Source organism: Seriola aureovittata, chromosome 1 (genome assembly GCF_021018895.1).
Source record: "Seriola aureovittata isolate HTS-2021-v1 ecotype China chromosome 1, ASM2101889v1, whole genome shotgun sequence".
NCBI classification, from domain to species: Eukaryota; Metazoa; Chordata; class Actinopteri; order Carangiformes; family Carangidae; genus Seriola; species Seriola aureovittata.
In genome coordinates this window covers 16,154,085-16,167,152 of record NC_079364.1, presented here as the reverse complement: position 1 = coordinate 16,167,152, position 13,068 = coordinate 16,154,085, and the positions used below count along the sequence as shown (strand labels likewise).

The window sequence follows — 13,068 nt, the reverse complement described above, 5'->3', positions numbered from 1 at the left end:
AGGGTCTTCTGGAGGCAAGGGCAGGCCTTCAGGCAGGTGATCAGGCATGCTTATAATCAGATGGTTCCTTAGCCTTTAATTCCTCCCTCAGTTGGCCGGTAAATCCCACCTAATGAAAGGACCCATAACTTAAAACTTATCTCATTTTCCATCCCTACCAAATGACATCCAGACCCACTCTCTGACAGTGTTCATTAGAACTGAGGCCTTTTTCTCAAGGTTCAACCTTATCTTTGTTGTTATGGAGGTGGGAGGGGGTAGAGTGAAACCTTTTTTGTCAGTGCAGAGAGAAAGAGAGAACAGGGAGACCCTGGCGTAAAGCCTTTGAAGGCAGGTGGCAGCAGGAGTGTGAGTTTTACAGTCAGGATCTGTGCATCGGCATGCTCTCCCTCAGATCAGCTCAGGAATCCAGCCTTTTCTTCTCTCTGATTATCTCTTATTGTCAACTAAAGCTTGTTTTGGCTGCATACAGCCTGCTTATTGTCAACTCAGTGGGCCCACATTTAGAATTGCGATACAGCGCAAGGGCAGAGGCCATGGCAGGATCATTTGTTTTGTGCAATCAGCATTAGTGCCAGTATGAAAAAGAAAATTTACTTTTTTACATATTAAAGTATATAACCTTACATAATACCACTCAGCAGTAGTTACTTTTAGTGGGCTGTTCCATCATTTTGATTTGTGGTTATTAACACAGTCAGAGCACAGAGACACCAGCCTCCTCCACTTCCCCTCTCCTTCGACCGCGTCTCTTTGTCTGTCTCGCGGACTTGTTTAGTGCCTCCCAGAGATTAAAGCTTTTCCTGCTTTAAACAGGTGTCACTGAGCCAGGCAGACCTCCGAGAGACAAACAGCGTTATATCAGTTGGCCCATCTGCGACTTGCCGACTCCAGACAATCCCATTGCTCATCAGTAACCACTGCAGGTTATTGAATTACACCATCTTGATTTTAAAGGGCAATCCTGTTTTCTGTAAGCAGTGAACACACCAAGCTGGCTCAGAGCTCCAGCACTGATCAAGAGTCATCGTGTTATCCTGTCTACTGCTAATTGCTTCAGGTATCTTACAGCAGTAATGGGAATGGATGGGTACATACCCTTGGTACAGTACACTGTAGTAACTCTGTTCAGACTCATCAAGGCAAAGATGAGAGTAGAGAACTTTAGAGGTCATTGTTAACTAGCAATCTTAACTACTAGTTGTGCATGTGGATCCAGTGTTCCCAGGCCTGGTCAAGACAGGCAGTGGAATCTGGAGGAGGGGCTGATAGGATAGATAACAGGAACAAGGTGAGAGACAATCCATGTACAGACAGGATACATGCAGACTTTTTCCTAAGAGGCAGTCGTTTTAGACAAGTCACATTTTCAGATTTTTTTCCATTTCATTTTGTCCAGTTTATTCATGTGCTTTTAGTTTGAAGAATCACTGTCTGTTTGACATGTGGCATAATTTTTTTTCTTGCATTACTCTTGCTGCCCTCAGTCCATTTGTGTGAAATGGCTGTTGAGCTCATAGACTCTTATTAATGGAGCAGATAATAAATACAGACCAGTAGGGCTAGTATCCCCTCACTCAATATGGCAGCCATCTCTAAATCATGTCTGGCTGTATAAAGCAATCTTGTTAATAAGCCAGCCAGTCTAATATCTTTCATTTTGTATGCAAAGTAAGACAAGGGTCATTGGGGTTAGCTTCTGTAGTGTGTAAACAAAACAATCAGATGGACCATATTCACAGAAAATGTCTGTCCTTGGGTATTTATAATAGTAACATCTACTACATCTTTGCAGTGATAAATTCCCCAAATTAAACTCATGGCTTTATCATTATAGTGCTTATTTCTTTTTTTTTTTTTTTCTTCCCCCCACAATATTTACTTCTTTTCTGTTATTGTTCATTCTGAAGTCGAAATACAAAAACGCATCACTAAAATGGGAGTCCATTATTTTTTGTAGTTTGAGTGCATATAGGCTGGAGAGGTCTCAGGTATGTTGTGTGGGAGGTGAGCTTCATCAGACATTCATGAAGAGGCAGACAGACATTATCAATCTCTCCTCTCCCTCAGTGGTTAATATGTTAGGGTGTGGGGGTAGACTCCATTCTGATCACAGCTGAAATTTGCATCCCTAAGTAAATAAGTAAATAAATCAAGTGCAAGCAGTGAATGTGCTAATCAACCGGGACATGGCAGCGAGCTTGGTGCCTGGAAACTTTGCTCATGTAATATTCAGTGCTGGTGGGTTAAAGGGCAGCCCAGAGTTATTGGTTTCAGCCCGATTGCCCCCTTTAATCAATGTTGGCTGCATCCCTTTAATAAAATTATTAGCTCAGCAGTATCTTGCGCTATCATTTTATCTCTTCTGCGCTCTAAATTGCAGCCTGTGTTGGGCCTCTCAGATGCTCGGGGCATGGCCAGCTCCCGAAAGCTCAGCTCCCATTTATTATTTCAGAGGCGGAGGATGGCTGGAGTGTTTGAAACCAGGCTGAGCGTAGAGGTTATTGGATGCAAGATCTAAACACAGCTGCAGTGAAGTCCCTACCCAGCTTATGTATTTTGGGCTCATAGAAAATACTGCCTTTTATTGCTCTTGTTAGAGTCCATACAAATCTATTTCAATAATGCACATGAATTGTATTCTCCTCATATGTACACAACTTGCAGATGGTAATGATACTGTTAAAAATCGCTTTTTTTAGATGCAGTTTTCCCTTTTTCTTCCAGTTATGTAAATGTACAATGTGCTGATGGGTGGCTTCTCAGTGTCTAATTATCTCACAAGGAATCTATTTGATCCATTAAGTTAGCCTGTTTCTCCTTTTTTCTGACTGCAAGTTAATTAAAAACGGATGTAGAATTTGCAGAATATAAGATTAGGGGTGTTGTTTGGAAGGTGAAGATAAAAGATGGTACCTTCCTGATATGGCAGGAAGATGAATCATGGACGGCTTATTAGTGCTTGTCTCAGGTATTGTGTTTAAGTACCTAATCTAGTGTAATGAGCACAGTGTCATTTTTCCAATTATATCTCAGACTTTCGTCTCTCACCCAATACACCGTATATTTGATTTTCTTCCTTTAAGGTTCCTATACATGTTGTCCCTTTCATGGTTTCTGTATCTGATCTTTTCTTAACAGCTGTATTAATACTTTGTAAAATCTAGAAATGTATGTTTCCAACCCTGGCATGGTAAATGATGGAGTTGTGTGGGTTTATGTACAATATATGCATGTATGTTTACATTAAACTTTCCAAATACGACACTAACTACTTATCTCACCCAACTTGTGTCTCTGCAGGCCTGGATGCGATGAACGCCTCATGTAGGCATCAGCATGGACAGCTGTGAGTCTCCCGTGGTTTCTGGGACAGACGATGGGCTCGGCTCCTCCCAGCAGCAGCAACCACCACAGCCCTGGAACGATCACTCTAGCTCACAGGTCCCTTGCACCAACCAGGCTCCTTCCCTGGACCCTCTGTCTCTCTCTGCTCCCTACCCTTCTCAACCCCAAAACCCCAGTGCACCTCATGACGTGGTGAGAGAACTACAGTCCCAGCAGCAGCAGCCAAAACAGATATCACCCCAGGCCCGCAGTGATAGCTCTGCCACAGGCCAGCTGCACCCCAGAGGAGAGGGTTTTGAGGAAGAAGAGCAAGAGGGAGTGAGCTGTGGAGAAGAGGAAGAATCTGAGGACTTAGATGAAATGGAGATTGACAGCTGTTTCCCAAGTCTTCAACCCTTTCCTGGGGTGCCAATGGCTTCAGGGGGAGGGGGCATGCCCACTCTTTTGCGACATCAGCCCACACGACAGCAGGGAGCACATGAGAGTGGGAGTGAGGAAGGAGAGGAGGAAGAGGAAGAGGAGAGCAGTGATGTGGAGAACCTGGCTGGAGAGATAGTCTACCAGCCAGATGGCTCAGCCTACATCGTAGAGAGCCTCAGTCAGTTGATCCAAAGTGGTGGGGGCATGGTACCCGGCCTGCTTCCCACAAACTCTGTTACCAGTGGGGGAAAACCGGGGGAACCTGCTGGGACTTCATCCTCGGTCTACCCTCAGATCATCAACACGTTCCACATAGCCTCGTCCTTCGGGAAGTGGTTTGGCAATTCAGACCAAGGTTTCCCCAATACCTCAACTATGGCAGGCCTCAGTCCTGTCCTGCACAGTTTCCGTGTCTTCGATGTGCGGCACAAAAGCAACAAGGATTACCTGAACAGCGATGGGTCTGCCAAGAAGTCCTGTGTATCCAAAGATGTTCCCAACAACGTGGATTTCTCCAAATTCGATGGGCTAGCCCTATATGGCAAGGGTAAGCCCATTCTCATGTGTTTTCTCTGCAAGCTGTCCTTTGGCTATGCGCGTTCCTTTGCCACCCATGCCGTCCATGATCACCGCATGACACTGTGTGATGACGAGCGGCGGATGCTAGGGGACAAGCATGCATCTGCCATCATCCAGGGCATTGGGAAGGACAAAGAGCCCCTCATCAGTTTCCTGGAACCAAAAAATAAGAGCAGTCCTCTGCCACCTACCCTGCTCCCCATTAACTCTGGCCAGAGCTTCTATGGCACATTTAGTGGTGTCCATCTGGAGCCTGGAAGCAGCAGCGGGGGCAGCGAGACCCTCCTGAACAAAGACTCTGACTCTGGCCTCCAGCAACAGCAGCACCAACAAACCCCGCTAAGCTCAGTCCTCTCTCTTGGAGGGCTGGGCATTTCCAAAGCATCCACTCTTACCTCATCCTCAGGCTCTGCCAAAGACTCCAGTACCCTGCCCAAACAGGGAGGGAGAACAGAGGAGCCTGCTGGGAAAGAGTTGGCATGCAAGGGAGAGGATGGGGACACTGAGGGACATGAAAGTAAGGCGCACCTATCCAGCCGGATGGGGGGCTTGGAAGAAGAGGAACTGTTGTTCGGGGAGGAGGAAGACGAGTTGGAGGCAAAAAGCACTGCAGTGGCCTGTGGTGGTAACAGTAGCAGCGGCGGGGGTGAAGCGGGGGAACCAGCTGTCTCAAACCAAAGCATTTCCAAATCTCCTTTATTAATGCCTAGTAGCGCTCTCCAGCCTTCTGCCTGCACCTCTGCGGTCAGTTCCACACTCAACAGCAAAGCCCCTGCTTCCACTTCCTCCTCTGTCAAGGAAGAGGGTTCAGCTGCAGACGGTGGGGGGAGGACCTCAGAGCTCCCTCTGAGCTTTAACTGCCAGGGGCCCACTGTTCCCATGGCAATGGCGGCAGCTGCCGTCAGAAGGAGCGAGGATGACACTGCTGGCACTTCCTCCTCACCTCTGTCCTCCAATGCTGCTGCTGATGAAAGTGCCAATCGAGATAGTGCCACAGCTCCAGAACCAAATGATTGCCCAGCAGAGGGAGAGGAGGAAAATGGAGCCCTTCTGCACCATCACCACATGCACCACCATCATCATCACCTCCACCCTTCATCTCTTGGCCACTCGCACCCCCTCCCAGGGAGCTCCTGTGACATAACGGGGATGGGCGAGTGTTCACAGAACCATGGGCCTGGTGGCAACGGAGGAAGTGGGGTAGAATGCCCTAAATGTGACACTGTTCTGGGTTCCTCGCGCTCTTTGGGGGGTCACATGACCATGATGCATTCACGAAACTCGTGCAAGACACTGAAGTGTCCCAAATGCAACTGGCATTACAAGTACCAGCAGACGTTGGAGGCCCACATGAAAGAGAAGCACCCAGACTCAGGAGGCTCCTGTGTGTACTGCAGCAGTGGTCAAAGCCATCCTCGTCTGGCTCGTGGAGAAAGCTATACCTGTGGATACAAGCCCTTCCGGTGTGAGGTGTGTAGCAAAAAAAATGTGACAATGCTTGATTTTTTTTTTCTTTTAACAATTTAAGTTGTTTTTGTGTTCTTGATTAATTGACCTATTTAGGGTAGATATAAACTGATATTTAAAAGTAATGTCTGCATTACTTTATTGCAGTTCAAGATAAAAATGTTCTATGTTTTCTAGGTGTGTAACTACTCGACCACCACAAAGGGCAACCTCAGCATCCACATGCAGTCGGACAAGCACCTGAACAACATGCAGACACTGCAGAATGGAGGCACCATTGGCTCTGCGCAGGAGCAGGTGTTTGGACATACCCCAGGAGGAGTGGTGGCTGTCCCCTCAGTGACCCAGGCCAGTAGCCATCACCCGCCCCACCACCATCCTACACAGTCCTCCACCCATATGGCAGGACCGTGTGGGGCCCCCTCTCCGACCAAGCCGAAGAGCAAACCTACTTGGCGGTGTGAGGTATGTGACTACGAGACCAATGTGGCACGGAACCTGCGCATCCACATGACCAGTGAGAAGCACATGCACAACATGATGCTACTCCAGCAGAATGTGACTCAGATGCAGCACGGCCGACTTGGCTTGGGAGCCATGCCTTCACCCTCTGAGGCTGAGCTCTACCAATATTACCTGACCCAGAACATGAGCCTTCCACCAGGCCTCAAGATAGACCCAGCTGGAGCTGAGGCCCAGTTCCTGATGGGGAGCTTTCACCTGGATCCCAACATGGCCGCCCTGGCCCCTGCACTTGGTGAGACTTACTTTACTTCTCTTGATCTCAGAAATGCCCCTAGTTGCCCATAAAGTAAACCCACCCATATAAACCCACCAACTACAGTTCAGAGCTATTTCATGTAGGACTTTCAGTTCTACTTGATGTTGAATCCTAATTCATCAATTAACACAAAACATTAATGTCATTCACTTTTTATTGAGTTGATGACACACAAAATGATGAGCAGGAACATCCAGATCTTACTCCTTTCCACTACTATGCATGCTAGGTGTATCACAGCTTTTTAGTTTTGTCAGCTGACTTTCTTTCTCGTGCCCTCAGGTATGCCTGCCCTTGTGCACCACTCAACATCATTTTCTCATTTTACAAGTGTCACTGGGACATAAAGAGGGAGAGGGTAAAAAGTTTACGGGGGGGTGGGGTTGGCTTACCATAGAACTTTCTTACTGATATTGTACATAATAGTAGTGTTCATGACAATAGATAAGTCTATTGTGTGCCTTAATAAGATATCCATAGTAAAACCTACAATACTGATCACTTGAAGTTCACTTTGCGATACCCAATTTTGCTCCCGAGAGGTGAGTTAGAGGGCCAAACCTCTCTACTTCTCTAATCTCTGCCCTTCCTCCCCCTCAGGCAGCCAGCCTCAGCCTTTTTTATGTCATTATTCCCAAACTGCTGCTGAACTTCCCCACTGGAGTTCTCCATTTTTTCCAACTTTGTAATTGCAGCTATAAATTTTATCTTGGTTAAAGAAGGGAGGTTAGAGGGCTCAGCTTGTGTAATTCAGCAGCATAGCAGAGTGCTTGGCGTGGTAGTTACAACCCAATAGTTTGTACATACTTGTCTGAAACTGTCACCAGTTCAGAGACACAAACAAGAATTGATTGCTGTGACTAATTCTTTTTCCTCTCTTCTGCCATCTGGTTCATTTTCGTGTGAGGTGAGTTGTAATAAGCATGTTACAAGGGAGGCAATGATTACACAGTCTGCACCCATAAACTACAGTGGTGTCATCCTCTGTCACACTTAAAGGAACTCTTAAAGTCATCATCAACACAAACACTCTGATATTAACTCTGCAGTATGATACATAAGGCTCAATAAATCTCTTGAGAGAATCTGCCATCACAAGGAGGCCAAGGAGCTAAAGTGAGAGGTGGTCTTTCATGCTTTCACAGTGGATTTTTGACTTTTGAGTGTATTGCCAGAGATAGATAACAAATGTCGACCTCACATGATCCCAGCCTCCTGGTAATCCTCATTCCCAAGACTCAGCTACTGTAGTGGAAGAAAGATGAGATGTAGTGCAAGAAAGGAGGGGAACGTGATTTTTAGCTATTTGTGCTGGAATATGTTGTGTGACGTACACAGTGAAACTGCACAAAAAGACAAGTAAGACAGCCGTTCACATGCAAAAAATGGTCATGTGTAAAGATTCAAATATTTTTGTCAGAACCTTTTAAGATCTACCCATTTTTATATAAATGTGAAGACTGGTTTACATATATAGCTTTACCATATACAATATGGTTTCAATATAAAATAACCCCTGTGAAAATAGATGCAAAGCTGCAAACCACAGTCTTGGTCTAATGGTCTACTGCTAGAATTTAGTGAGGAACAGGATCCAGGTCTGGGGTAAATCATTAAATCTGCGTAGTAATGGAGCATGAGAGCCAGGTAGAAATGAGTGATGTAAGGTGCAGGAAAGGACAGGACTGGGATAGCGATTGGGCGTGTGTGTGCATCTGTGTGTTTGTAAGAGAGAGAGTGTAAGGAGGTATGACTGGGGAGCTGGGTCTGTGAGTGATTTCAGAGGGCTTCTCAAAGGTCTCCCTCTCCTGGCTATAAAAACTCAGGTAATGGAGAAAAGTCCAAGAGCAGGCTGCATACTGCAGCAATAAATAAAAAGGAGCTGCTGGAATTAATTTAGTGTAAAGCCAGGCGGGGTCAAGCCTGCATGCTCAGTCTGGGCAGTGAAAGATTAAAGATCAGCAAGCAAAGGCAAAAACTCTGGCTGCTCTTACCTCATCTTTTTTTTAGCATTCATTTTTAAAGTCAGCCTTCCCAGACTGTATGGACATCAGTTCTGTGGTTGGTGTCACAGGATATGTGCTTTCTGTGCCCCCCCCCCCACCCCCTTCTCCAGCATTTAGACTCAGTACCAAGCAGAATTAATCTGGTAGGTGTCCATATTGATTTAGAGGCAATCTGGAGAGAAAGACGCAGAAGAATCCAAGCAGAGAAGTGGAATTTTTTTATATTCAGTGAACAAGGGCGATGGATTTGATTTACAGTAATGTGTGCTTGGGAACTCCTTAGTTCTTCAGTAATGATAAAATAACTTGTTTTTTCTGTAGAGCTCATGGCCTCTGGAGTTGATTTACAGACAGGCCATGAACATGCACCAGCCCAAACAGGGCGACGTGTATGTTCATTCTCTGGCAGTGAGAGGTTTTGGTCCCTGTGGAAAAGTCCAGACTTTCTTCTTTCCCAACTCAAAGCCTGTAGGCCCATAAATACATACATGTACATTATCCTCCATGCAATATCATACGGACAGAGTTGGTTTTTCAGTTTAAAAGCCTTCCTTTTGAGATATTATAATGACAGTGCCACAAAATTAATGCATTCATTTAAAAAAAAAAAGAGAAAGAAACAGAAAAACTACGCTGACTAGCTCAAAATGATAAAATATGCACGTCCTGAAGTAAATGACAAAGGTACTGTATGTATGCAACCTTCTAAATACCTTTCCTTACCCCTTTCCTCTTTCTCTTTGTCTGTCTTTGTGTTTCCTGCACGTTCCAGTAGGTGGGGAGATTCCTATGGACGTGCGGCTGGGCGGTGGGCAGTTGGTGTCTGAGGAACTGATGACCCTGGGAGAAAGTCTATCACAAACCAGCGATCCCTCCCTCAAGCTCTTTCAGTGCGCTGTGTGCAACCGCTTCACAACTGACAACCTGGATGTGCTTGGCATGCATATGGGAGCTGAACGCAGCCTCCCGGAGGAGGAATGGCGTGCTGTGGTGGGTGACTCTCACCAGTGCAAGTTGTGCCACTACACCACTCAGCTCAAGGCCAACTTCCAGCTGCACTGCAAGACAGACAAGCATGTGCAAAAGTACCAGCTTGTGGCCCACATTAAAGAAGGGGGCAAAGGCAATGAATGGCGCCTGAAGTGTGTGGCCATAGGCAATCCAGTGCACCTGAAGTGCAATGCCTGCGACTACTACACTAACAGCCTGGAGAAGCTGAGAATGCACACTGTCAATTCCCGCCATGAGGCTAGCCTCAAACTCTACAAGGTTAGTGATCCTCAAGCTCCTTCATCACACTCACCACTCAACCTTGTCTTGACATTGCGTCACAATTTTCATACAATTACTGAATATATACATAAGTGGGGGGGGGCATGCACATAGGTAGGATGTCAGTAGCAGAGACATTTATATCATATTAGACTTTTTCATGTCACACAAAAGCCACCCTGCAATATGTTAATGCTGTCTATATTATCACACAATTTGGGGTGTTATAATATGACTATGAGGAGTAGTACTGTATGTTTGTGCCATATTTAGGAGTATTTATAGTATGATCCAACTGAAATTTGAGTTTTACACAAATGGTATAATGTGTCCTTAATCATCTCCCTGCGCTGTAAATGCTCTATCTAGTGCTGTCCACACCAGTATACTGGCTGCTCTCCCAACGCATGAATGAGACATATAGAAAAGGGGGCCACACTGCTGCCATGAGAAGAACATGGCAGGTGAAGCTGGTTTGTAGGCCTAGGGGTGAATCACTTGGAGACGAATGAAGAAGTGTGAGGAGACAGAGGTTTGGTGCTAATACTCCTTGGAGCGGGAAAGGCTGAATCGTTCTCGACAGCCGTATTGATTTTTGCTGGACTTGGAGCTTCACCTTCTCCTCTAATCATTCCATAATAGCCAATGGATGAACACTCTCAGAACAAATGGCCATAAATCTAACAGGCCTGATTCCACTTAGGTACCTATCCTGTGTGTCTGCGGCTAAGACCACTCTGCGCTTAACCCAAACTGGCATAGCTGCGCACGCACGCATGCACACAAACATACAATGCACAACAAAACACATACAAACACAGGCAACATGTGCTCCCCTATAAGCCTACACTACATGCAGACCAACAGAATCTAATATATAATACTGCAATGTGAACTCTCTCCTAGTAGATGTGGCCTTTATTTATAAGTTCACTCAATTAGTCTTTTTCTCTCAAAAAGTAAACAGGCAAAACAAATTGAACAATTTTATTGCTTGACACTTGGAGTCTTGGTATGTCATTGTATGACTTCTTTTGGAGAGGAGTTTTTCAGACGCATGTGAAAAATGTGCTGCTGAAAGCATGGCATTTTTAATCACATTAAAAACTAATGTGGCTTTCTATTGAAAATCATCCAGTATTATTAATGGCTCCTTAGATCCACTGGCATGGCAGACATGTTTCATGTCCACAAAGCATTTGTACTGAAATAACAGTAGGGGAGAAATCAATTGTCAGTGTTTTGTTAAAAGCTGTGATGCTCCTAGCGCAGCTTTTGAAGAGGGCCAGGTGACACAGGAGGTGTTCAGGGTAGAATATGCAGTTTGGCTTGTCAGTCTGGTTTGCACTGGGGACAACATAGACCAAAAAACATTTTCATTTATTTATACATACATTGAAATTCAGATATGCAACATAACCTGTGGATGTGTTGAGTCATTTGTGAGACAAAGAAAATGCAAAGCAAGATATCTTTGTGTTTTCCCAGCCCATGGTCATCCTCTCTTGGCCTTAGCTGCTGGACTTACTGGCCCACATTCCAATGATAGTCTCACATTAGACCAAAATAGACAGGCACTGGCATACTCCCTCTCCTTTCCTCACACCTTTGAGGGGAGAGACTTGTTTTGTCTCACAAGATATGGTACAGTTTATATTACATTATCTGTGTGCTTTCCACTTTCCTGTGAGCCCAAAAGGCAAAAAAGAAACTTATTTTTTCTCCTCTGTCTCTTTTTCCGCTCAAGTTTTTAAGAAAGAAGAGACATATGTCATACTGCTGCTCAGGCTGTGGGGGATTAAATATGTACAACACATCCAGGCATGATCATTTTTTATGACTTAAGCCTCTTAAGATGGCTCCATATTTCTTAAAACCAATTGATCTTCTGAGTAAGAGCGTGTGCATTTGTCCAGAAATTACCTGCACTCTCAACCCAAGAACACTGCGGTCCTCATAAGCTCTCCTCATCCCAGACACTACTCAACACCAGAGATGTTTGCGAGTTGTCTAGAATTATTACAATATTTTATGACTCACAAATGTGATTAGCGGACAACAAGTACATGGTTGTGAGGCCTCTTGGCAGCACTGGCCCCCCACTTGACAATGTCACAGTCTTCGTACTGTGCTGGATTTACGGCCCTGGTGGAGATACTGACAGGCAGAAACCTACAGTGGCCCACAAGCCTGTAAACCCAACTTAGTATATTATGCAAGGACGAAAAAGGAAAATCACCATTCATTTATTCCTCCCCAAAGAAATCTGATGCAAATAGCACCATTTTTAACCTTTTTGGGGAGAAAATAAATCATCAAGTCAGCATAAACAGGCTGTAAGATGTGGGAGATGCTTGGGACACTTCACCCAAATCAAACTGGTTTGCATTAAACAGGCCCTTTGTGTGCACAGCTCCATATAAATTGGAGCCTGTAATTACTGGAATTAAAAAGGAAGGTTTAAACTGAGGGCTAAGCTGGATGGGATAATTTGAGAGTCTGTGGTATGCGGCCCATATTAGGGCTTTCTAAAAATATCACCCCCACCACCCCATGTATTGGAATGTTCCAAAAGACCACAGAAAGATCCAGCAAGTCATCCTGACCGCATGGACCACCACACAGTGGGGGGTGATGCTGTCTTCCCGTGTGCTCAGTTGAGAGTTACCCCTTCTAAGCACTGTGTGTTCTGCCAACACACCCCTGCCCTCTAAAGCTAACTTTTACCATCTCTTTTTCCCATGGAACATAGGGTTTTTAGCTGCGCTGACGATAGCATGATGGTCACCCATCCATTCACGTACATAATACGTGAATATGATAGCCCTACCAACAGTAGGCCTCTGAGCTTAGCTATGTGCTAGTGTGGAGGTGAGATGAGTGGAACTAATCCAACTCTCAGGCCTTGGCTGCTCTGGGCAGACAGAATGGGTGGGGCCTAACCAGGCCCAGCCACAGGCCTCAGCTTCCAGTCAAGGGTTGGGGGAAAGGGGAGGAGCATGGGGGGGGGGGTTAGCTGGCTACCTTCCTTGTCTCAGGGGCCGGTGCAATTGGCGGTAATTGAGATTGATTGGATGTTATTTTTCCTCTTGCAAATGTAGTCCATTAGCTTGGCACATGCATAATCAGTTTAGAGCGCAGTTAGCCGAATGTAATCATGTTCCTCGGTGTCTGCTAGCACAAAATCCACTCCAG

The 13,068-nt window shown here is 45.5% G+C and overlaps 1 protein-coding gene across 3 annotated transcripts in view; it reads left to right on the top strand.

Moving 5' to 3' along the window:
• Nucleotides 1–13,068, top strand: part of zfhx3b (zinc finger homeobox 3b) — a 196,118-nt gene that overhangs the window by 99,422 nt on the left and 83,628 nt on the right. For all 3 annotated transcript variants that reach the window (XM_056382906.1, XM_056382913.1, XM_056382896.1), the window contains 3 exons: nt 3,304–5,817; nt 5,992–6,571; nt 9,374–9,870. In XM_056382906.1, coding sequence (XP_056238881.1) covers nt 3,340–5,817; nt 5,992–6,571; nt 9,374–9,870 — 3,555 coding nt within the window. In that variant the 5' untranslated portion in view covers nt 3,304–3,339. The remainder of the gene's footprint in view (nt 1–3,303; nt 5,818–5,991; nt 6,572–9,373; nt 9,871–13,068) is intronic.